This window comes from Amblyraja radiata, chromosome 4 (genome assembly GCF_010909765.2).
Source record: "Amblyraja radiata isolate CabotCenter1 chromosome 4, sAmbRad1.1.pri, whole genome shotgun sequence".
Taxonomy (NCBI): domain Eukaryota; kingdom Metazoa; phylum Chordata; class Chondrichthyes; order Rajiformes; family Rajidae; genus Amblyraja; species Amblyraja radiata.
Genome location: NC_045959.1, coordinates 121,426,465 through 121,449,991, shown reverse-complemented (window position 1 = coordinate 121,449,991; position 23,527 = coordinate 121,426,465). Strand labels below are relative to the sequence as shown.

The 23,527-nt window shown below is 48.1% G+C and overlaps 1 protein-coding gene across 1 annotated transcript in view; it reads right to left on the bottom strand.

Annotated features, from left to right (window-relative positions):
- Positions 1–23,527, bottom strand: part of tg (thyroglobulin) — a 161,389-nt gene that overhangs the window by 84,784 nt on the left and 53,078 nt on the right. Inside the window, exons 23-29 of the mRNA XM_033020435.1 lie at positions 23,409–23,517; positions 18,715–18,906; positions 16,316–16,480; positions 10,950–11,069; positions 4,747–4,830; positions 3,302–3,439; positions 2,530–2,709 (exon numbers count right to left, since the gene is read on the bottom strand). Of these exons, the coding sequence (XP_032876326.1) occupies positions 2,530–2,709; positions 3,302–3,439; positions 4,747–4,830; positions 10,950–11,069; positions 16,316–16,480; positions 18,715–18,906; positions 23,409–23,517 (988 nt within the window). The remainder of the gene's footprint in view (positions 1–2,529; positions 2,710–3,301; positions 3,440–4,746; positions 4,831–10,949; positions 11,070–16,315; positions 16,481–18,714; positions 18,907–23,408; positions 23,518–23,527) is intronic.

Genomic DNA, 23,527 nt, shown 5'->3' with positions numbered 1-23,527 from the left:
AGCCAAGTCGACCCATTTTTTCATCATATGACAGTCCCGCCATCCCAGGAATTAACCTGGTGAACCTATGCTGCACTCCCTCAATAGCAAGAATGTCCTTCCTCAAATTAGGGGACCAAAACTTCACACAATACTCCAGGTGTGGTCTCACCAGGGCCCTGTACAACTGCAGAAGGACCTCCTTGCTCCTAAACTCAAACCCTCTTGCGATGAAGGCCAACCTGCCATTGACGTTCATCACTGCTTGCTGTACCTGCATGTTTACTTTCAGTGACTGATGTACAAGCACACCCAGGTCTTGTTGCACCTCCCCTTTTCCTAATTTGACACCATTCAGATAATCGAAGGTGACGTTTCGGGTTGAGACTCTTCTTCAGACACTTCTTCTGTCTGAAGAAGGGTCTCAACCTGAAATGTCCATCATTCCTTCTCTCCACAGATGCTGCCTGTCCCACTGAGTTACTCCAGCACTCTGTGAAACGTCACCTATCCAAGTTCTCCACAGATGCTGCCTGACCCGCTGAGTTACTCCAGCACTCTGTGAAACGTCACCTATCCATGTTCTCCACAGATGCTGCCTGACCCGCTGAGTTACTCCAGCACTCTGTGAAACGTCACCTATCCATGTTCTCCACAGATGCTGCCTGACCCGCTGAGTTACTCCAGCACTCTGTGAAACGTCACCTATCCATGTTCTCCATAGATGCTGCCTGACCCGCTGAGTTACTCCAGCACTCTGTGTCTGTCTTGAGCTATCTTGTCACTTCCTGGGTGGAAATGGCAGCAGATTTACATCCCCTTTAGTGAAACACTGGAGAACGTGGCCATGTGCTGCTAGAGTCTGATTTCAAAGCTAAAGTGCGACAACATTTTCCTGTCCATCTCTTCCCGATTCCTGCATCTTATCAGTTTAGCAAAGATTTCCTACTTTGTTCACTAATTCGTTCTCATCTTAAGCACTAGACCAGGGGTTGTCAACCAGCGCCCCCCGGGACAAATGCAGCCCCTAACCCATCATCTCCAGTACCTCCCGTGCGCGAGGCTGCGGCGCCCAGACACGGTGACGCGGTGACACAAGGAGCCCTGCGCTGGCGACCCCAATAGCGGTGCTGCTGAGCGTTGCCGAGCTCTGGCCGTACCGTATCCTGCACAAGGCCACCGGCACGGCCGCGCACCTTATGTGTCTGCGCTTCACTGTCGGGATCGGGATTGTCAATAAGCCGGGGATTCCACAGATTCACCACCCTCTGACTAAAGAAGTTCATCCTCACCTCCTTTCCAAAAGAGCGCCCTTTAATTCTGAGGCTGTGCCCTCTGGTCCTAGGCTCTCCCACTAGTGGAAACATCCTCTCCACATCCACTCTATCCAGGCCTTTCATTATTCTGTACTTTTCAATGGGGTCCCCCAACCCTCAACTTTCTAAACTCCAGCGAGTACTGGCCCAGTGCCGACACACGCTCATCATATACTAACCCACTCATTCCTGGAATCATTCTTGTACAATTCTTGCAGTGTTGTAGAGTAATTAGTTCGCATAATCTTGTGACAATTTTCCACTGACTCACCCTTGGTTTGACTCGCTGTGATAGTCATCCAATGAAGGACACAGGGAGTTCACCCAGAGAGTTGTGAGTCTGTAGAATTCTCAGCCTCAGAGGGCGGTGGAGGCAGGTTCTCTGGATGCTTTCAAGAGAGAGCTCGATAGGGCTCTTAAAGATAGCGGAGTCAGGGGATATGGGGAGAAGGCAGGAACAGGGTACTGATTGGGGATGATCAGCCATGATCACATTGAATGGTGGTGCTGGCTCGAAGGGCCGAATGGCCTACTCCTGCACTAATTGTGTATTTGCTATTGTGTATTGTGTATTGACACTTCCCCAGAACACCAGCTACTCCTCTTATTATAAACAGCAGAACCCAGTCGGCCTTGACTTCTTGTCCTCTCTTCAACACACACATCCATTCACGGGAGGCACGGTGGTGCAGCGGTAGAGTTGCAGCCATCCGCTCACAGACATACGTCCTGGCCCCTACACAGAACAAGGTTGCCCACCCCTGCTCTAGACTGTGCAGTGTGTACAGAGAACAGCTTCAGTATAATCGGGCAGTCACAGAGGCGCAGCGGTAGAGTTGCTGCCTCACAGCGCCAGAGACCCGGGTTCCATCCCGACTACGGGTGCTGTCTTTACGGAGTTTGCACGTTCTCCCCGTGACCTGCGTGGGTTTTTCTCCGAGATCTTCGGTATCCTCCAACACTCCAAAGACGTGCAGGTTTGCAGGTTAATTGGCTTGGTGTAAATGTAACAATTGTCGAGTGTAAAATAGTCCAGTGCTGAATGATGCTCTACATAGACCTTGTCAGCGTTCTACATCCAGATCCAGACCATGTAATATTGTTCAGTATCTTCAGTCCATGTAAACCATCTGATTTACAAACAATCTAATTGTAGGAACTAAAGAACAAACGTCCATGCTCCAGTTTCTCTGGTCGCAGACACTAACCTCTGTGACACAGCATCGAGTCTCACCTTTCCTCCTGTACACCAGGTGTGGCAGCTCAGGTAGGGTCAGAGTGCAGGTGACCACAGGTGAGGCAGGGTCACGACTTGGCTGACACAGCTGTGTGTCTGGGTACAACACACACTCGTAATGTAGTTCCCCAACGTCCAGTAATGTCACCACTCTGCACAAATGCTCCTCACTGCAGCCTGCAGGAGAGAGAGAGAGAGAGTGAGTGTGCCCAACTTGCCCACACAGACCAACATGTCCCAGCTACACTAGTCCCACCTGCCTGCGCTTGGTCCATATCCCTCCAAACCTGTCCTATCCATGTACCTGTCCAACTGTTTCTTAAATTTTGGGATAGCCCCAGCCTCAACTACCTCATCTGGCAGCTTGTTCCATACACCCACCACCCTTTGTGTGAAAAGGTTACCCCTCAGATTCCTATTAAATCTTTTCCCCTTCACCTTGAACCTATGTCCTCTGGTCCTCGATGTGTGTGTGTGTGTGTGTGTGTGTGTGTGTGTGTGTGTGTGTGTGTGTGCGTGTGCGTGTGTGGGTGCGTGCGTGTGCGTGTGCATGTGGGTGCGTGCGTGCGTGCGTGTGCGTGTGTGCGTGCGTGCGTGCGTGTGTGTGTGTGCATGCGGGTATGTGTATGTACACACACACTGAACATTTTCCTCGTGTATCATACTGTTTCCAGTGTACTATGTCTACATATTGTGTGGTGCTGCAGCATGTCACAATGTCACAGATCTATGTGGGACACATGACAACAAAGCGTGCGTGACTACTCACGTTGCAGACACCACAGCTCAGCCTGGGCGCTGGGAAAGTGATGCTTGAAGAGCTGGTAGTGTTGGCTGGCCACGGACAGGTTCTGATCCACACGGACAAACCCGGGCTCCAGACGGGAGAACAGTTCTCTGATGCTATCTGCTCAACACACAACACAAGGGTTCAATGTAGACACAAGGAACTGCAGCTGCAGGTTTACTAAAGAAGACACAGAGTGCTGGAGTAACTCAGCGGGTCAGGCAGCATCTGTGGAGAACATGGATAGGTGACGTTTCACAGAGTGCTGGAGTAACTCAGCGGGTCAGGCAGCATCTGTGGAGAACATGGATAGGTGACGTTTCACAGAGTGCTGGAGTAACTCAGCGGGTCAGGCAGCATCTGTGGAGAACATGGATAGGTGTAAACCCATCACCTCCAGTACTTGCCTGAGAATGTAAAAAAACTGCCCCACACATCTCCTTTAAACTTTGCCCCTCTAACCTGTGCTCTCTGGTCTTTGTTAGATTCAATATAAGAGTTTCTGTAAACTCTTGTTTTTAACCGCTGTAAAATTAAAAACAGGAGTTTCACATTTTTTTAGCAATTTTTTAGTTATTAGTTTTAAAAATTAGAAGTTGATTATCACAAAATCAAAATAGAAGCCATCTTTAGTCGGTGGTGGATCTGTGGAATTCTTTGCCACAGACAGCTGTGGATATTTTTAAGGCAGAGATAGATAGATTCAGAATCACAATCAGAATCAGAATGCTTTATTGTCATTGCATGTGTCACATACAACGAGATTACTGTGTCTCTCCATTTAAAAGAACTTCAAACATTCACATATACTTTTTACACTCCCTCCCTCCCCAAACCCACCCATGGATTCACATTTACATAAATTAACACTGTCTCCCACCCCCCCTCCTTCCCCATAACCCGCTCCCGAGACAGAGTTCAGTTCCAAGATTGCTGATGGGTAAAAGCTGTTCTTGAGTCTGGCAGTGCATGACTTTAGCGACCTGTACCTTTTTCCTGAGGGCAGCAGTGTGAAAAGGTGGTGACAAGGATGTGTAATGTCTTTCACGATATTACAGGTCCTGCTGCGGCATCTGGAGTGGTAAATGTCCTCCAGAGGGGGCAGGGGGAGTCCAATGATACCCTGGGCAGTTTTTATCACCCTCTGGAGAGCTGCTCTGTCAGCTGCTGATTAGTACGGGTGTCAGAGGTTATGGGGAGAAGGCAGGAGAATGGGGTTAGGAGGGAGAGTTAGATCAGCCATGATTGAATGTCGGAGTAGACGATGGGCCGAATGGCCTAATTCTGCTGCTATCCCATGACCTAATGAAACGAGGCAGTGTGTTGATGGAAAAACACAGTTTGATAAATGAGTTTCACTTTGTGACATGTGTAGAGGCACCGATGTCTACTATGTACCTGGCACCGCGCTACCTGGCCACACGTACCTGGTAGGTTGGGAGTCCGTTGGTCCTGTAGAGATTTGCCACCGCACTCAGCAACGGACCTCAGCCGTGTGTTCATGTCCGAATCTGAAAATCATTTACAACAGTTGTTGGAACAAGTCAGTGGCTGAGGAGTGCAGGTGAGGTGTACAGGTGAGTACATGAGGAGTACAGGTGAGGAGTACATGTGGAGTACAGGTGAGTACAGGTGGAGTACAGGTGGAGTACATGTGGAGTACAGGTGAGGAGTACAGATGAGGAGTACAGCTGAGGAGTACATGTGGAGTACAGGTGTGGAGTACAGGTGTGGCGTACAGCTGAGGAGTACAGCTGAGGAGTGCAGGTGAGGAGTACATGTGGAGTACAGGTGTGGAGTACAGGTGTGGAATACAGGTGTGGAGTACAGGTGTGGAGTACAGGTGTGGAGTACAGGTGTGGAGTACAGGTGTGGAGTACAGGTGTGGAGTACATGTGGAGTACATGTGGAGTACAGGTGTGGAGTACAGGTGTGGAGTACAGGTGTGGAGTACAGGTGTGGAGTACAGGTGTGGAGTACAGGTGTGGAGTACAGGTGTGGAGTACAGGTGTGGAGTACAGGTGAGGAGTACATGTGGAGTACAGGTGTTGAGTACAGGTGAGGAGTACATGTGGAGTACATGTGGAGTACAGGTGAGGAGTACATGGCTGCAGAGCAAGAACCTTTCATCAACGTTGCCTCATTGTAGACTGGTAGTCATGATGTATCTAATCCTTGCAACAAGTGTCATGGGTTATGGGAGAAGGCAGGAGAATGGGGTTAGGAGAGATAGATCAGCCGGAGTAGACTTGATGGGCCGAATGGCTTAATTCTGCTCCTATCACGTGAAGTTAGACAGCAGACAAAAGACAACAGGTGCAGGAGTAGGCCATTTGGCCCTTAGAGCCAGCACCGCCATTCAATGTGATCATGGCTGATCATCCCCAATCAGTATCCCGTTCCTATCTCCTCCCCATATCTCCTTACTCCGCTATCTTTAAGAGCCCAATCCAGTTCTCTCTTGAAAGTATCCAGAGAACCTGCCTACACCGCCCTCTGAGGCAGAGAATTCCACAGACTCACAACTCTCTGTAAGAAAAAGTGTTTCCTCGTCTCCGTTCTAAATGGCTTACCCCTTATTCTTAAATTGTGGCCCCTGGTTCTGGACTCCCTCAACATCGGGAATATGTTTCCTGCCTACACATAATATAATTTTATATGTTTCAATAGAAGTTTCTCATCCTTCTAAACTCCAGAAGCCCAGCCGCTCCATTCTCTCAGCATATGACAGTCCCGCCATCCTGGGAATTAACCTTGTAAGCCTACGCTGCACTCCCTCAATAGCAAGAATGTCCTTCCTCAAATTTGGAGACCAAACTGCACACAATACTCCAGGTGTGGTCTCACTAGGGCTCTGTACAACTGCAGAAGGACATCTTTGCTCCTATACTCAACTCCTCTTGTTATAAAGGCCAACATGCCATTCGCTTTCTTCACTGCCTGCTGTACCTGCATGCTTACTTTCATAGACTGATGAACAAGGACCCCCAGATCCCGTTGTACTTCCCCTTTTCCCAACTTGACACCATTTAGATAATAATCTGCCTTCCCGTTTTTGCTACCAAAGTGGATAACCTCACATTTATCTGCATTAAACTCCATCTGCCATGCATCTGCTCACTCCCCCAACCTGTCCAAGTCACCCTGCATTCTCATAGCATCCTCCTCACAGTTCACACTGCCACCCAGCTTTGTGTCATCTGCAAATTTGCTAATATTACTTTGAATCCCTTCATCTAAATCATTGATGTATATTGTAAATAGCTGCGGTCCCAGCACCGAGCCTTGCGGTACCCCACTAGTCACTGCCTGCCATTCTGAAAGAGACCCGTTAATCCCTATTCTTTGTTTCCTGTCTGCCAACCACTTCTCTATCCATGTCAGCACTCTACCCCCAATACCATGTGCCCTAATTTTGCCCACTAATTTATGAACAGTAACATTATTATTCCCGCTCTCACGAGGAGGACCAGCTCCTCATTGTGTGACTTGGGAGTCGTTGACCCTGAACGTCGAGAGGTTGTTGGGACCAAGTCTGGTCTACAGTGGAGAACATTAATCTTCCTTGTTATTCACTGTCACAAATATTTACATTCTTGACCAACAGACATTCAGATTAGTCCCAAACACACTCTTGATGGGCTGTATTAGGGGTAGGACTAATAAGCCAAGAGACTGGATTTCTCTTAGAGTCATTGTGATAGAGTGTGGAAACAGACCCTTCAGCCCAACTTGCCCACACCGACCAACATGCCCCATCTACGCTAGTCCCACCTGCCCACACCGACCAACATGCCCTTCAGCCCAACTTGCCCACACCGACCAACATGCCCCATCTACACTAGTCCCACCTGCCCACACCGACCAACATGCCCCATCTACACTAGTCCCACCTGCCCACACCGACCAACATGCCCCACCTACGCTAGTCCCACCTGCCCACACCGACCAACATGCCCCATCTACGCTAGTCCCACCTGCCCACACCGACCAACATGCCCCATCTACACTAGTCCCACCTGCCCACACCGACCAACATGCCCCATCTACGCTAGTCCCACCTGCCCACGTTTGGCCCATATCCCTCCAAACCTGTCCTATCCATGTACCTGTCCAAATATCTTTTAAACGTTGGGATAGTCCCAGCCTCAACTACCTCCTCTGGCAGCTCGTTCCATACACCCACCACCCTCTGTGTGGAAATGTTACCCCTCAGGTTCCCATTAAATCTTTCCCCTCTCGCCTTAAACCTATACACACTGGTTCTCGTTTCCCCTTCTTAGGGTAAAAGAATCTGTGCATTCTCTACATCAGTTTGAATAAACATTGTGGGTGGCGCAGCGGTAGAGTTGCTGCCTCACAGCACCAGAGACCCAGGTTCAATCCTGACCACGGGTGCGTCAGCAATGGCTGCCTCGCCAACAGTCTGTCTGTCCCTTCCTTCTTTGTTTTAATAGTATGTGTTAAATGTATGTTTTTAGTGTTCTTTAGCTAGTTTTATGTGGGGGGTGGGGTGGTGGTGGGGGGGGGGTGGGGAGGGTTGGTGGAGGGGGGGTGGTGGTGGGGGGGGGGGGGGGTGGTGGTGTGGGGGGGGGGTTGAGGGAAACTTTTTCTAATCTCTTACCTCGACGGAGATGTGATTCGTTTCCGTATCGTATCTCCGTCCGCACTGCGGCCTAACATCGAGGAGTTGGCGGGCTTTGCTGGAGACCGATTTCGAGAGCTCCACCGCGGGGAGCCTACGGGACTTTAACAGCGCAGAATCCGCGATCCCTTTGCCAGGGATCGACCTCCGAGCTCCAACCATCATGGAGCCCGCGGTCTCTGGTCAGAGACCGACTTCGGGAACTGCAAGCCGCGGGAGTTTCGACCGCCCCAACCATGGACTGTTTACCCTCCTACCATCCGGGAGGCGCTACAGGTCTCTCCGTTGCCGAACCAGCAGGTCCAGGAACAGCTTCTTCCCGGCGGCTGTCACTCTACTCAACAACGTACCTCGGTGACTGCCAATCACCCCCCCCCGCACACTTATTATTATTTATTCAAATCATTTGCTATGTCGCTCTTCCAGGGAGATGCTAAATGCATTTCGTTGTCTCTGTACTGTACACTGACAATGACAATTAAAATTGAATCTGAATCTGAATCTGAATCTGAATCGGAGTTTCGACCGCTCCAACACGGGAGTTTCGATCACCCCGACGTGGGAGAATAAAGAGGAAGCAGGCTGGAGTTTTCTGTCTTCCATCAGAGTGAGGAATGTGGGGAATCCGCTGTGGTGGATGTTTATGTTTATGTTAATTTTTATATAGTTGTGTGTCTTGTTGCTTTTTGCTGTATGGCTGTATGGTAATTCGCACATCACTGTACCTTAATTGGTGCACCTGACACAAAACAGACCTTTGAAACCTTTGTCTGTACAGAGTTTGTACGTTCTCCCCGTGACCGGCGTAGGTTTTCTCTGAGATCTTTAATTTCCTCCCGCACTCCAAAGACGTGCAGGTTTGTAGGTTAAGTGTAATTGTCCCTAGTGTGTGTAGGACAGTGTTAGTATGCGGGGATAGCTGGTCAGCATGGACTCGGTGGGCCGAAGGGCCTGTTTCTAAACTAAACTAAACTAATTAGCAAGCGGTTAAGCGGCCTTTTCACGGGGCGACTTGACGCAAGAGTTAACCGGAGTTTAACATCGTGGGAACCTCGTGCGATAACAGTGCGGCATTCGTGGACCACCGTGGACCACCGTAGCGCTAACGGCAGGTCATCGTGTAATTTGGTCACTCGGGAGAAAATTCAAGAAAGTTTGAATTTCTCCAAGAGTGACTTGTACACTTGTGGTTGAGTATTGCAACATTATATGGACGTAGTGGCCAGTGCAATATCCGTAATAACTCTTGCGGGTACCGTGGGAACTCCTGCGAACGGTGAACCCGGAAGCTGGACAGAGGGGACAGAAGGTGAGTAAAAATTATCTTATGTGGGATTGAATTTAAAAAATAAATAAAAATAAAGATTTGCATCTGCATATGGACATCAACTTATTCATGAGTTATGTTAATGAGATTCAAGAAAATAACTATAATCTTTAAAAGGGACTTTAAAAGATACTTTACTGAAAGGTTACGCATTTTTATGGTCCGTGAGAAATTTTTCACATGTACTTCTTTGAGAGATACAGGTCGGAGTCCTCGGGTCCAGGGGTCCGGAACGCTACCAATCAATGTTGTACAGAGACCCGTGTAAGGAGTGAACTGCACATGCTGGTTTAAACCGAAGACAGACACAAAAAGCTGGAGTAACTCAGCGAGTCAAGCAGCATCTCTGGAGAAAAAAAGCTGATGTTTCGGGACGAGACACATCTTCAGACTCAATTCCGATTAAGCTGTCTGAAGAAGGGTTCCGGTGTTGGGGGAGTCCAGAACCAGGGTCCCAGTTTTACAGTCTACCGTGGGAACTCTTTAACTCAGTAAGTAAAGTAGCCTTTATTGTCATATCAGCGCACAGGCAGCAGTTGACTGTTGCTCTATTCAGTTTCCCAGGGGGTCGGGACGGGACTGGAGTTGGGAGAGAAAGGTGGGGGAGTCGAGGGAGAGGAGGGGGAGACAGATGGGGGTGTCTTCATTTACTGGTGGCGGGTGTCTGTCACTGAAACAGGCAGGTGAGATTTCACATCCACCTTGTGTGTGCCTCTCTCTCTCTCTCCCTCCCTCTTACACAGGTGAGTGTACGTCTCTTTCTCCCCCTCTCCCACACACAGTAAGACCGAGGTACTGTGCTCAGTCCATCTGTGTCTCCCACATACACAGTAAAATATGTCTCCAAATGAGCCAATTCAACCAAGGGAGGATATATATAGTGTGTGAAAAAAAAAGTTACATCATTTGTGTCACGTGTAGTTCACGATGTTCATTCAAGATTTAACGGGAATGCTCGGGAAACGGACAATTAACTCGCACAAATAGCAGAAATGCCGAGTACCGTGGGAACTCTTTATCTACTGCCGTTATATCGTGCGAGACTCGTGCTGGACCACGACCTCTTCACTCTGGTGACATCTTGCGTCAACTCGCCCCGTGAAAAGGCCGCTTCAGGACATGGTGCTGGACAACCCATGTACATCTCACACAAAGGTTGATGTAGGCGTTCCACACTTCCCCAAGGAGGCAAGCACAGATACAGAAAGGCAGTGGAATAAAACTACTCTTCAGCTTAGTTTATCGTGTGCAGTGTACACTTAGGTATATGTACACTTAGGTATAGTGAAGAGCTTCTTGGAGTAAACGTGCCAGAGAACATGGTGAGATCATGTCAAAGTGGTAGAAAGAGTGATGGAGAAAAGGCAAGATGTCTAGAGAGATGGGCAGCAGGTGGGTGGGAAAGCCCAAACAGTAACGATTAGACACAGAGTGCTGGAGTAACTCAGCGGGTCAGGCAGCATCTGTGGAGAACATGGATAGGTGACGTTTCACAGAGTGCTGGAGTAACTCAGCGGGTCAGGCAGCATCTGTGGAGAACATGGATAGGTGATGTTTCACAGAAGAGACAGGGGTGAGGGGTCGATCTACAACAGGCGTGTGGACAACAGGTTTCCAATAGTAAAGGTCGGACATTACCAACGGGAGATAAACCTCACCCTGCCAGAGGTAGACATGCTGGAACTTGTTGAATGATCTCTGGATTTCATCCTTTGTGTCCGCTGTCAGGTTGGTGGAGTATTCAGCATCCACAAAACCTTTTGCCAGGAACGCGTAAGCTGAATGTGGAAACAAGCCATCAGTCAGGGCATCGAGTCACCTTAAACATTGGTTTTAACATGGCATCATAATAATAGAAACATAGAAACATAGAAAATAGGTGCAGGAATAGGCCATTCGGCCCTTCGAGCCTGCACCGCCATTCAATATGATCATGGCTGATCATCCAACTTAGTATCCTGTACCTGCCTTCTCTCCATACCCCCTGATCCCTTTAGCTACAAGGGCCATATCTAACTCCTTCTTAAATATAGCCAATGAACTGGCCTCAACTACCTTCTGCTGCAGAGAATTCCAGAGATTCACCACTCTCTGTGTGAAAAACGTTTTCCTCATCTTGGTCCTAAACGATTTCCCCTTTATCCTTAAACTGTGACCCCTTGTTTTGGACTTCCCCAACATCTATGTTTCTACATAATATAATAACCAACGACCTTGGACATTAAGCCCTCATTCACACGGTGAAGGCTCGTTGGAATGTTCTACATGAGATGAGGACGGCAGAATTCTTTCCGTGTTCAGAATTTCACCAACAACAAGGACCAGTCTCACCCCGGTCACTCCCTCTTCCCCCCTCTCCCATCGGGCAAGAGGTACAGAAGTGTGAAAACAAACGCACACCTCCAGATTCAGGGACAGTTTCTTCCCGGCTGTTATCAGGCAACTGAACTGTCCTCTCACCAACTAGAGAGCGGTCCTGACCTCCCATCTACCTCATTGGAGACCGTCGGACTATCTTTAATCGGACTTTACTTAAACGTTACATCCTTTGTCCTGTATCTGGGGACTGTGGGTGACTCGATTGTAGTCATGCATAGCAAAAAGTCTCATGATTTTATAAACCTCGAGAAGACCATCCCTCAGTCTCCTGCGCTCCAAGGAATAGAGTCCTGGCCTAGCCCAACCTCTCCCAACAGCCCTCAAGTCCTGGAAACATCCTCATTAATCTTGTCTGCACTCGCTCCGGCTTAACAGCATCCTTCCCACAGCAAGGTGACCAAAACTGAACACAATACTCCAAATGTGGCCTCACCGACGTCTTGTAACATAACGTCCAGTCTGAAGAAGGGACTCGTCCTGAAACATCGCCCATTCCTTTCCTCCAGAGATGCTGCCTGTCCCGCTGAGTTACTCCAGCATTTAATGTCTATAATGTCCCAACTTCTATACTCAGTACTCTGACTGATGAAGGCCAATGGACCAATAGTTTTCCGGACCACCCTACCTACCTGTGACACCACATTCAGGGACTTAACACGAACCTGCGCTATGACAACCCGCACATGTCTTCACAATAATTGATCATTAAATGATGAAGCTACTTCAATGCACCAACTGAAGCCAAGTGTTCCAGAGAGAACTATTCTTGGATGTTTATAAAATCTAACGATAGTGACAAACATTTGTTTAACTGTCTGTCAGTAGATGTTCCAACCATTAAACAGGTCTTGTTGTTAATATAACTCCATAAATCTCATGGATTGTTGACATTCTTTGGGGAGGAGTTGCAGGCTCACAGTTGGCAACAAAGTGCCAAGATGTGCGGCTTTGGAGGTCAATTGGCTTAGTTAAAAATTGTAAATTGTCCCCAGTGTGTGTAGGATAGTGTTAGTGTGCGGGGATCGCTGGTCGGCACGGACTCAGTGGGCCGAAGGGCCTGTTTACGCGCTGTATCTCTAAACTAAACTAAAACCTCCCAGTTCTCTATCAAAGGCCCTTGAGGCTGATTAACGATGTTCAGTGAAACTTTGTCACACCATAACTACCATAACTACTAGCACTACCATAACTACCATAACTACCAGTCTTGCTGCTCCTGGCCTTGACACAGTTTAACAGCCGCTGTATGAGTGGAGATGTCGATGTCAATCCTGCATCCTTGTCAGTAACTCCATGACAGTAACACCATGACAGTAACACCATGACAGTAACATGACAGTAACATGACAGTAACATGTCAGTAACTCCATGACAGTAACACCATGACAGTAACTCCATGACAGTAACATGACAGTAACATGACAGTAACATGTCAGTAACTCCATGACAGTAACACCATGACAGTAACTCCATGACAGTAACATGTCAGTAACATGTCAGTAACTCCATGACAGTAACATGACAGTAACATGTCAGTAACTCCATGACAGTAACATGACAGTAACATGACAGTAACATGTCAGTAACATGACAGTAACATGACAGTAACATGACAGTAACATGTCAGTAACTCCATGTCAGTAACATGTCAGTAACTCCATGTCAGTAACATGTCAGTAACATGTCAGTAACATGACAGTAACATGACAGTAACATGTCAGTAACATGTCAGTAACATGACAGTAACATGTCAGTAACTCCATGACAGTAACATGACAGTAACATGACAGTAACATGACAGTAACTCCATGACAGTAACATGTCAGTAACTCCATGACAGTAACATGTCAGTAACATGTCAGTAACATGACAGTAATATGACAGTAACATGACAGTAACATGTCAGTAACTCCATGTCAGTAACATGTCAGTAACATGACAGTAATATGACAGTAATATGACAGTAACATGACAGTAACATGTCAGTAACTCCATGACAGTAACATGTCAGTAACTCCATGTCAGTAACATGTCAGTAACATGTCAGTAACATGACAGTAACATGTCAGTAACATGACAGTAACATGTCAGTAACTCCATGTCAGTAACATGTCAGTAACATGATAGTAATATGACAGTAACATGACAGTAACATGTCAGTAACTCCATGTCAGTAACATGACAGTAACATGTCAGTAACATGTCAGTAACATGTCAGCAACATGTCAGTAACTCCATGTCAGTAACATGTCAGTAACATGACAGTAACATGTCAGTAACATGACAGTAACATGTCAGTAACTCCATGTCAGTAACTCCATGTCAGTAACTCCATGTCAGTAACTCCATGTCAGTAACTCCATGTCAGTAACTCCATGTCAGTAACTCCATGTCAGTAACTCCATGATAGTAACTCCATGTCAGTAACTCCATGTTAGTAACTCCATGTCAGTAACTCCATGATAGTAACTCCATGTCAGTAACTCCATGATAGTAACTCCATGACAGTAACTCCATGATAGTAACTCCATGACAGTAACTCCACGCCATCTGCCTGCGGGCAATGTAGTATTATATAGTCACAATGTTGCATCAACATTTTTGGCGTCACGGTGGTGCAGCGGTAGAGTTGCTGCCTCACGGCGCCAGAGACCCGGGTTCCATCCTGACTACGGGTGCTGTCTGTACGGAGTTTGTACATTCTCCCCGTGACCTGCGTGGGTTTTCTCAAGTTGTTCTGGTTTCCTCCCACACTCCAAAGACGTACAGGTTTGTAGGTTAATTGGCTTGGTGTAAGTGTATAAGTGGTACAAGTGCTGTAAGTCTGCTTGTCTGTGCGGACTTGATGGGCCGAAGGACCTGTTTTCAGTTTCAGTTGAGTTTATTGTCACGTGTACTGAGGTACAGTGAAAAGCTGCATGAAAAGTTGCGTGCTAACCAGTCAGTGGAAAGCCAGTACATGATTACAATCGATTCTTTCACAGTGTACAGATAGTTTCCACTGTTTCTCTAAACTAAACTAAACCTCCTCCCTCACCTCTATCAAACGGACAGAGACCCACACCACCCTGGCCACGCTCTCATCTCACCCCTGCCATCGGGAAGAAGGTCTGAAAACTGTGAGGTCCAGCATCAGGAACAGCTTCTGATAAACCTCCAACTGAACTTTGCCCCATGAACTGTCCCGATCGCTGCAGGGACTTGCGGCTTCGGATTGTTTTGCACTATAATACTATTTTTATTTAATTAATATTTTGTTCCGTTTCAGTGCATTTGATAATTCAACCCACTTTGACCCTTTGAATGTTATTTACAGCATTAGTTTAGTTTAGTTTAGTTTAAAGGTACAGCGCAGAAACAGGCCATTCGGCCCAACGAATCCGTGCCGACCAGCGATCCCCGCACACTAACACTATCCTGCACACACTGGGGACATTTTACATTTATACCAAGCCGATTAACGTACAAACCTGCACGTCTTTGGAGTGTGGGAGGAAAGAGAAGATCTTGGAGAAAACCCACGCAGGTCACGGGGAGAACGTGCAAACACCATACAGACAGCACCCGTAGTCAGGATGGAACCCGGGCCTCTGGCGCTGTGAGGCAGCAACTCTACCGCTGTGCCACCGTGCTGCCTTAAAGGATATGTCACCGTGCATGTTTCATTTGTATTTGAGCTTGGGAATTTTGTGACGTATTTGAGCTTGGGAATTCTACAATGTGGGGAATTCTAAATGCAAACTCATGCAGACCGCACTGCGCCAATCTGCAATGGTGCTGCAAGCCATCAGCAACATCCTGTCTCAGGCTAAATACACCACTAGCAGATCAGTAAAGAGCTTGCAATTACATTATTCCACGACCATCTCCCTAGAAAACTCCTCTTCCAGCCCCAGAGATGACAATACGTCTGTCTGAGGAATCTGGTTTCAGACCAGACCACGTCTTGACCTATCCTCATTCCAGTTACAATCCTTGCGGCCTGACCTTTGTAGACACAAGGGACTGCAGATGCTGGTTTACAAAAAAAGACACAAAGTGCTGGAGTGACTCAACGGTTAACAGAATCTATGGTGAACATGGATAGATGTTGTCTGATAAATCTTGACATTATGAAAAGCAAATCTATCAACTTTTATCCTTAGAAAAAGTTCACAGAGTGCTGGAGTAACTCAGCGGGTCAGGCAGCATCTGTGGAGAACATGGATAGGTGACGTTTCACAGAGTGCTGGAGTAACTCAGCGGGTCAGGCAGCATCTGTGGAGAACATGGATAGGTGACGTTTCACAGAGTGCTGGAGTAACTCAGCGGGTCAGGCAGCATCTGTGAAGAACATGGATAGGTGACGTTTCACAGAGTGCTGGAGAAACTCAGCAGGTCAGGCAGCATCTGTGAATGAGAACATACATAGGCAACATTGCAGGTCAAGACCATTTCATCAGTCATTTTGGTTTTCAACCCAAACATCACCTATCCATGTTCTCCACAGATCCGTCCACAGTGTACAGAAGCTGTAATTTGGTAAATCAGCATCTGCAGTTCTTTCTACATTGGAATGATTATCCATTACCCACCATTATTTATAAGGCAGCATGGTGGAATATTTAGTGATAAGTGCAGAACTCCGCCAACATGGTTCACTTACTGCCGCTGAACACCAGGCCTCCAAAGTTGAACGTGAAGGTCTTCTTCTCTGCATTGGACGCCACGCCTTTACAAACTCCATCTCCAGATGTGGAACCTGTCCAAGTGTCCGCAACGTTACAGAGCAGCACATCTGGCAAACTGAGGAGTCCACAGAGGAAGGTGCCTGAAACAAAACCACAGCTTAGTGCCTTGAATGTCCTGCAGACAACTTCATAACTCCAGAACTCAGAGGACCAGGAGGGCTTTAATTGTAAAGTCCCCATCATTGTAAGTCGCAATTTTCTTTCTCATTCTGTCTTCCATGGTGGTTTCCCTCATATCTTCCCATCTGATGCTCCTGCCTCACACTTCTGATCGTTTGAAGGCATCTTATGTTAATATGCGGGGATCGCTGGTTGGCGGGAACACGGTGGGCCGAATAGCCTGTTTCTGTGCTGTCTCTCTAAACAAAACGAAAAAAATTAGGCCATTCGGCCCAACAAGTCTACTCCGCCATTCAATCCTGGCTGATCTATCTCTCCCTCCTAACCCCATTCTCCTGCCTTCTCCCCATAACCCCTGACACCCGTACTAATCACCATTCCATTCAATGTATGAGCAAAATAATGGCCAATTAGAGGGGTGAATACTCTTAAGGGCCTGTCCCACGAAGGTTATTTTTTAGGTGACTGCAGGCGACTAGGCTGCCGCCACATGGTCGCGGGGTGTCACCTGTACGGTCGTGAGTCGTCTCCTCAGTCGCCCAGTAGAGTCGTAGAGTCTTCCCAGTTGCCGCTGGATTTTCAAAATGTTCAAAGATTTTCAGTGACAGTCGGCGACAATGGGTTTGGCACCAATGAGAGTAGCTTGACTTCTCCTGACGTAGGTGACTTCCATTGGCGACTACCTACGTTAACCTACATCAACTGGCGTCATTCAAGGGAAGTCAAGTAGCGACAGGCATTGGAAAAACCCAAGTCCACAGAAGTCCAGCTACAGCAGCCAGTCGTGATGCTGATGAATGAAGTCCATCTACGCCTGTACCGGCGACAATCTAGGACCACATCGGCGATGGTTGATGCGACTAGCTACGCCAGGCTACAACAGTGGCCTCTCCGTGTCTCTCCATTTTCTCCAGGAGAGACCACACCCATGTCTCAGGGGGAAACATAGAAACATAGAAAATAGGTGCAGGAGTAGGCCATTCGGCCCTTCGAGCCTGCACCGCCATTCAATATGATCATGGCTGATCATCCAACTCAGTATCCTGTACCTGCCTTCTCTCCATACCCCCTGATCCCTTTAGCCACAAGGGCCACATCTAACTCCCTCTTAAATATAGCCAATGAACTGGCCTCAACTACCTTCTGTGGCAGAGAATTCCACAGATTCACCACTCTCTGTGTGCAAAATGTTTTCCTCATCTCGGTCCTAAAAGATTTCCCCCTTATTCTTAAACTGTGACCCCCTTGTTCTGGACTCGGGAACAATCTTCCTGCATCTAGCCTGTCCAACCCCTTAAGAATTTTGTAAGTTTCTATAAGATCCCCCCTCAATCTTCTAAATTCTAGCGAGTACAAGCCGAGTCTATCCAGTCTTTCTTCATATGAAAGTCCTGACATCCCAGGAATCAGTCTGGTGAACCTTCTCTGTACTCCCTCTATGGCAAGAATGTCTTTCCTCAGATTAGGAGACCAAAACTGTACGCAATACTCCAGGTGTGGTCTCACCAAGACCCTGTACAACTGCAGTAGAACCTCCCTGCTCCTATACTCAAATGGTGCATTGTGAAGGTTCTAAAGACAGCCTCATCTTCTTGCTGGAGCTCAGACATCAGGTTGTCATTCTGGCCCCAAGCTGGGTCTCTACAGTGACAAGGGCTTCAACCACACACACCTCTTCTTGGGCTTCCTCGTTCCCCATCCTTGTTGTCCTTCTGTCTTGCTGATCTTTCAGCGTGAGGGCTGCTGCAGGCAGCAGGGCATCTTCTTGTAGTGAGAGCAATGCCCCTGATGTTGCCCTATGGTGGTCATGGTGCTGAATGATTGACTGCCTACAACCCCCTTTATAGGAAAACTGGACGATTCCATTGTTTTGTAGCCAAAATGACATGAATTGTCTTCACTTGTCGCCGACAGGGTCGTAGTTTGTCGTAGGTGGACGTCCTAAGTCGCAACGATTAGGTCACCGGTTGTCAGTAGCTTTGTCTACTACTACCAGGTGGTAAGTTGTCGTAGACATTGTCGTAGACATTATTGTAGGGGGGGGGGGGGGTCCAGTCACCATTTTTTCGGTGACCTGCTATGACTATGACAGTCGCCTAAAAACATCTCCTAGTGGGACAGGCCCATAACTCTACCTCTGTGTACTGATGTTGGGTCATTGGGTCATTGGGTCATTGGGTTACTGTACCTTTGCCAAGTCTCAGGTGACTCAGCAGGAATCCGTCACAACACTGCTCCGCCCCACAGCTCTGTTGGCAGAGATGATGCACGTCACTCAGGCTGGAGCCCTCGGCAGTAAAGGCCAGAGTCCTGTACACCCCCGTGCCCACGTTACCGTAGTCCGTCCTTGCAAAGCTCTTGTGAAATGAAGTGGGGGAATCTTCACCTGGAGAGAGTTGAGAACAGAAAGTGATTGAATCTTGTAGAAGAGCCTACAGCTCAATCTGTCAACGCTGGCCAATAAACACTGGCCAATATACACTGGCCGATATACACTGGCCAATATACACTGGCCGATATACACTGGCCGATATACACTGGCCAATATACACTGGCCGATATACACTGGCCGATATACACTGGCCGATATACACTGGCCGATATACACTGGCCGATATACACTGGCCAATAAAAGTCCTCCCTCCTGCAGCACCACTTCATTTTGTTCATGTTTTTATTCAATTCTCTTTTGAAAAATAGTATTAATTTATCGCATTTCATTTGAGCTGAGAATTCTCACCAATAGAACACTGTGGATCATCGACCATGGGCATGGTCCCGCTTGTGTTTTATACGATCGTCTTGAAATGTTCTTACACTCTTTTTCTTTTCTCTATCCTGCAGAATTTATAATGTATGTTTCTGTGTGTTGTCTGGGTTTATGTGCCTGTGGATCTACTGCTGCGAGACTTTCATTGTACCTGTGCCTCACCTGTACCTGCACCTCACCTGTACCTGCACCTCACCTGTACCTGCGCCTCACCTGTACCTGCACCTCACCTGTACCTGCGCCTCACCTGTACCTGCGCTTCACCTGTACCTGCACTTCACCTGTACCTGCACTTCACCTGTACCTGCACTTCACCTGTACCTGCACTTCACCTGTACCTGCGCCTCACCTGTATCTGTACCTGCACTTCACCTGTACCTGCACTTCACCTGTACCTGCACTTCACCTGTACCTGCACCTCACCTGTACCTGCGCCTCACCTGTACCTGCACCTCACCTGTACCTGCACTTCACCTGTACCTGCACTTCACCTGTACCTGCACCTCACCTGTACCTGCGCTTCACCTGTACCTGCACCTCACCTGTACCTGCACTTCACCTGTACCTGCACTTCACCTGTACCTGCACTTCACCTGTACCTCCACCTCACCTGTACCTGCACCTCACCTGTACCTGCGCCTCACCTGTACCTGCACTTCACCTGCACCTGCACTTCACCTGTACCTGCACTTCACCTGTACCTGCACTTCACCTGTACCTGCACTTCACCTGTACCTGCACTTCACCTGTACCTCCACCTCACCTGTACCTGCACCTCACCTGTACCTGCGCCTCACCTGTACCTGCACTTCACCTGTACCTGCACTTCACCTGTACCTGCACCTCACCTGTACCTCCACCTCACCTGTACCTCACCTGTACCTGCGCCTCACCTGTACCTGCACTTCACCTGCACCTGCACTTCACCTGTACCTGCACTTCACCTGTACCTGCACTTCACCTGTACCTGCGCCTCACCTGTACCTGCACTTCACCTGTACCTGCACTTCACCTGTACCTGCGCCTCACCTGTACCTGCACTTCACCTGTACCTGTACCTCACCTGTACATGCGCCTCACCTGTACCTGCACCTCACCTGTACCTGTACATACAACCAACTTGATTTGAGATTACAACAGAAAAAACTCTTGTAAAGTCATTTAACCCATTGTCTTTGTCTAAAGAAGGGTTCCAACCCAAAACATCACCTATCCATTCTCTCCAGAGATGACTCCAGCACTTTGTGTCTATCTTCGGTTTAAAGCAGCACCTGCAGTTCCTTCCTACACCACACCTGTCTGTTCTAGCACCTGCTTTAGAGGAAGTAACGCTGACAGGGACCACCCTCAATGTTGAATCCTTGTTTCTAAAGAACCATAACCCACCAAGGGTGGTCTCCTGCAGATATTGTAGTCTGAAACACAGGAGCTATCCCTTGTGTATCACAACAGGTCCCCAGCCCAACAGATTTTAGTGTAGTTTAGTTTAGAGATACAATGCAGGAACAGGCCCTGCGGCCCATTGAGTCCGCACTGACCAGCGATCCCCGCACACTAACACTATCCTACACACACTAGGGACAATTTACCATTTTACCGAGGTGAATTAACCTACAAACCTGTACGTCTTTGGAGTGTGGGAGGAAACCGGAGCACCCGGAGAAAACCCACGCGGTCACGGGGAGAACGTACAATCTCCGTACAGACAGCACCCGTAGTCAGGATGGAACCCGGGTCTCTGGAGCTGTGAGGCAGCAACTCTACCGCTACGCCACCCTGCCTCTCAGTCTTGGGCCATCATTAGGTTAAAACATATTGGTCTGTGTGTACGAGATTGAGTAAGCAGTGAAAGGTAGCAACTACACTGTGGTCAAAACTAACTACAGGGTGGAACGGGCACCTCAGTTAGCGTTGACCTCACCTTGCACTTGTCTGGACTGTATGGCAAACACTCCCATCCTCACCACACTAATCCTGGTTCCACTCCGCTCCCCAACAAGAATGTGGCCGCTTTTTTGATGTTGGGATCAACGCACTAAATGTTCCCAATTGAGGAATGTTCTTTCCGAGCAGGCCAGCGTTCCGGATGATCCAAGTTCAAGTGGCCTTGCCGTGTTATTCCAGGCACTCATGCACGACTAGTAAAACATTCCACAGTCAGAAGTGTTTCAGACGCTGCTGGATTATCTCCAAAGGCTGAGTCAACACATGCCGGCCTTCACAGCGAACTGGTCACAACCCAACCACAGAGTCGACCAACGGTCAACTAAAACACAGCCGTAACATCCAAATATCCCACTGTACTCCCACCCCTGCGAACACATTCCACTCGCTCAAGACTGAAGATTATGGCATCTTCGTTTCCGCTGGTAAGACTCATCGGTTCCCCATTGACACACACAGAATAGTGAGAATAAGGGGAAAGCCATTTAGAACGGAGATGAGGGAACACTCTTTCGCACAGAGAGTTGTGAGTCTGTGGAATTCTCTGCCTCAGAGGGCGGTGGAGGCAGGTTCTCTGGATGCTTTCAAGAGAGAGTTAGATAGGGCTCTTAAAGATAGCGGAGTCAGGGGATATGGGGAGAAGGCAGGAACGGGGTACTGATTGTGGATGATCAGCCATGATCACATTGAATGGCGGTGCTGGCTCGAAGGGCCGAATGGTCTACTCCTGCACCTATTGTCTATTGTCAATTGAAAGGCTTGGATCGAATGTATGTGGAGTGGATGTTTCCACTAGTGGGAGAGTCTAGGACTAGAGGTCACAGCCTCAGAATTAAAGGACATTCCTTTAGGAAGAAGATGAGGAGAAATGTCTTTAGTCAGAGGGTGGTGAATCTGTGGAATTCTTTGCCACAGACGGCTGTGGAGGCCATGTCAGTGGATATTTTTAAGGCAGAGATAGTTAGATACTTGATTTGTACGGGTGTCAGAGGTTATGGGGAGAAGGCAGGAGAATGGGGTTAGGAGGGAGAGATAGATCAGCCATCAATGAATGGCAGGGACTTGGCTTAATTCTACTCCTATCACTAATGACCTTATTAATGGGAAATTTCCAAAAATGTCCTGCATTCAGAACCTTATCCCAGCGTGGAAATGTCCAAGATTAGAGAGCGCAGCTTTAAGGTGAGAGGTGGAAAGTTTAAAGGAGATGTGCGGGGCAAGTTATTTTTTTACACAGAGGGTGGTGGGTGCCTGGAACGCACTGCCAGGGGTGGTGGTGGAGGCAGATACCATAGTGGTGTTTAAGAGGCTTTTACATGGATATGCAGGGAATGGAGGGATACGGATCAAGTGCAGGCAGAGGAGATTAGTTTAACGGCATCATGTTCAGCACGGACATTGTGGGCCGAAGGGCCTGTTCCTGTGCTGTTTAGTTTAGAGATACAGCATGGAAACATGACCTTTGGCCCACCGAGTCCACGCCGACCAGCGATCACCTGTACACTAGTCTATCCGGCACGTTATGGACAAATTATAGAATCCAACTAGCTTCCTAGCCTGAAGATAGATAGACACAAAAAGCCGGAGGAACTCAGCGGGTCAGGTAGCATCTCTGGTGAAAAGGAATAGGTGACGTTTTGGGTCAAGACCCTTCTTCTTCTAGTGTCTATCTTTGGTTTAAACCAATATCTGTATTTGCCTCCTACACATCTGGAGCTGCTTCCTACACATCTGTATTTGCCTCCTACACATCTGTATTTGCTTCCTACACATCTGCATTTGCCTCCTACACATCTGCATTTGCTCCCTACACATCTGTATTTGCTCCCTACACATCTGTATTTGCCTCCTACACACCTGGAGCTGCTTCCTACACATCTGCATTTGCCTCCTACACATCTGTAGTTGCTTCCTACACATCTGTATTTGCCTCCTACACATCTGTAGTTGCTTCCTACACATCTGTATTTGCTCCCTACACATCTGTAGTTGCTTCCTACACATCTGTATTTGCTCCCTACACATCTGTAGTTGCTTCCTACACATCTGGAGCTGCTTCCTACACATCTGTATTTGCCTCCTACACATCTGTATTGCTTCCTACACAGACATGCCTGTGTTGTGATGCCCGGCACCAGTGATGGTCACGTTGGTTGGTCTCAGCGACCACTCACCCCTCTTCCTGTATCCCCGCACAATGTCCATGTTGCCGCCTCTCACTCTGAACTGGCAGTTGATGCCTTCATATCTCACCGTCGACTCCTGGCCCAGGAAACCCTGGCTCTAAAACGAC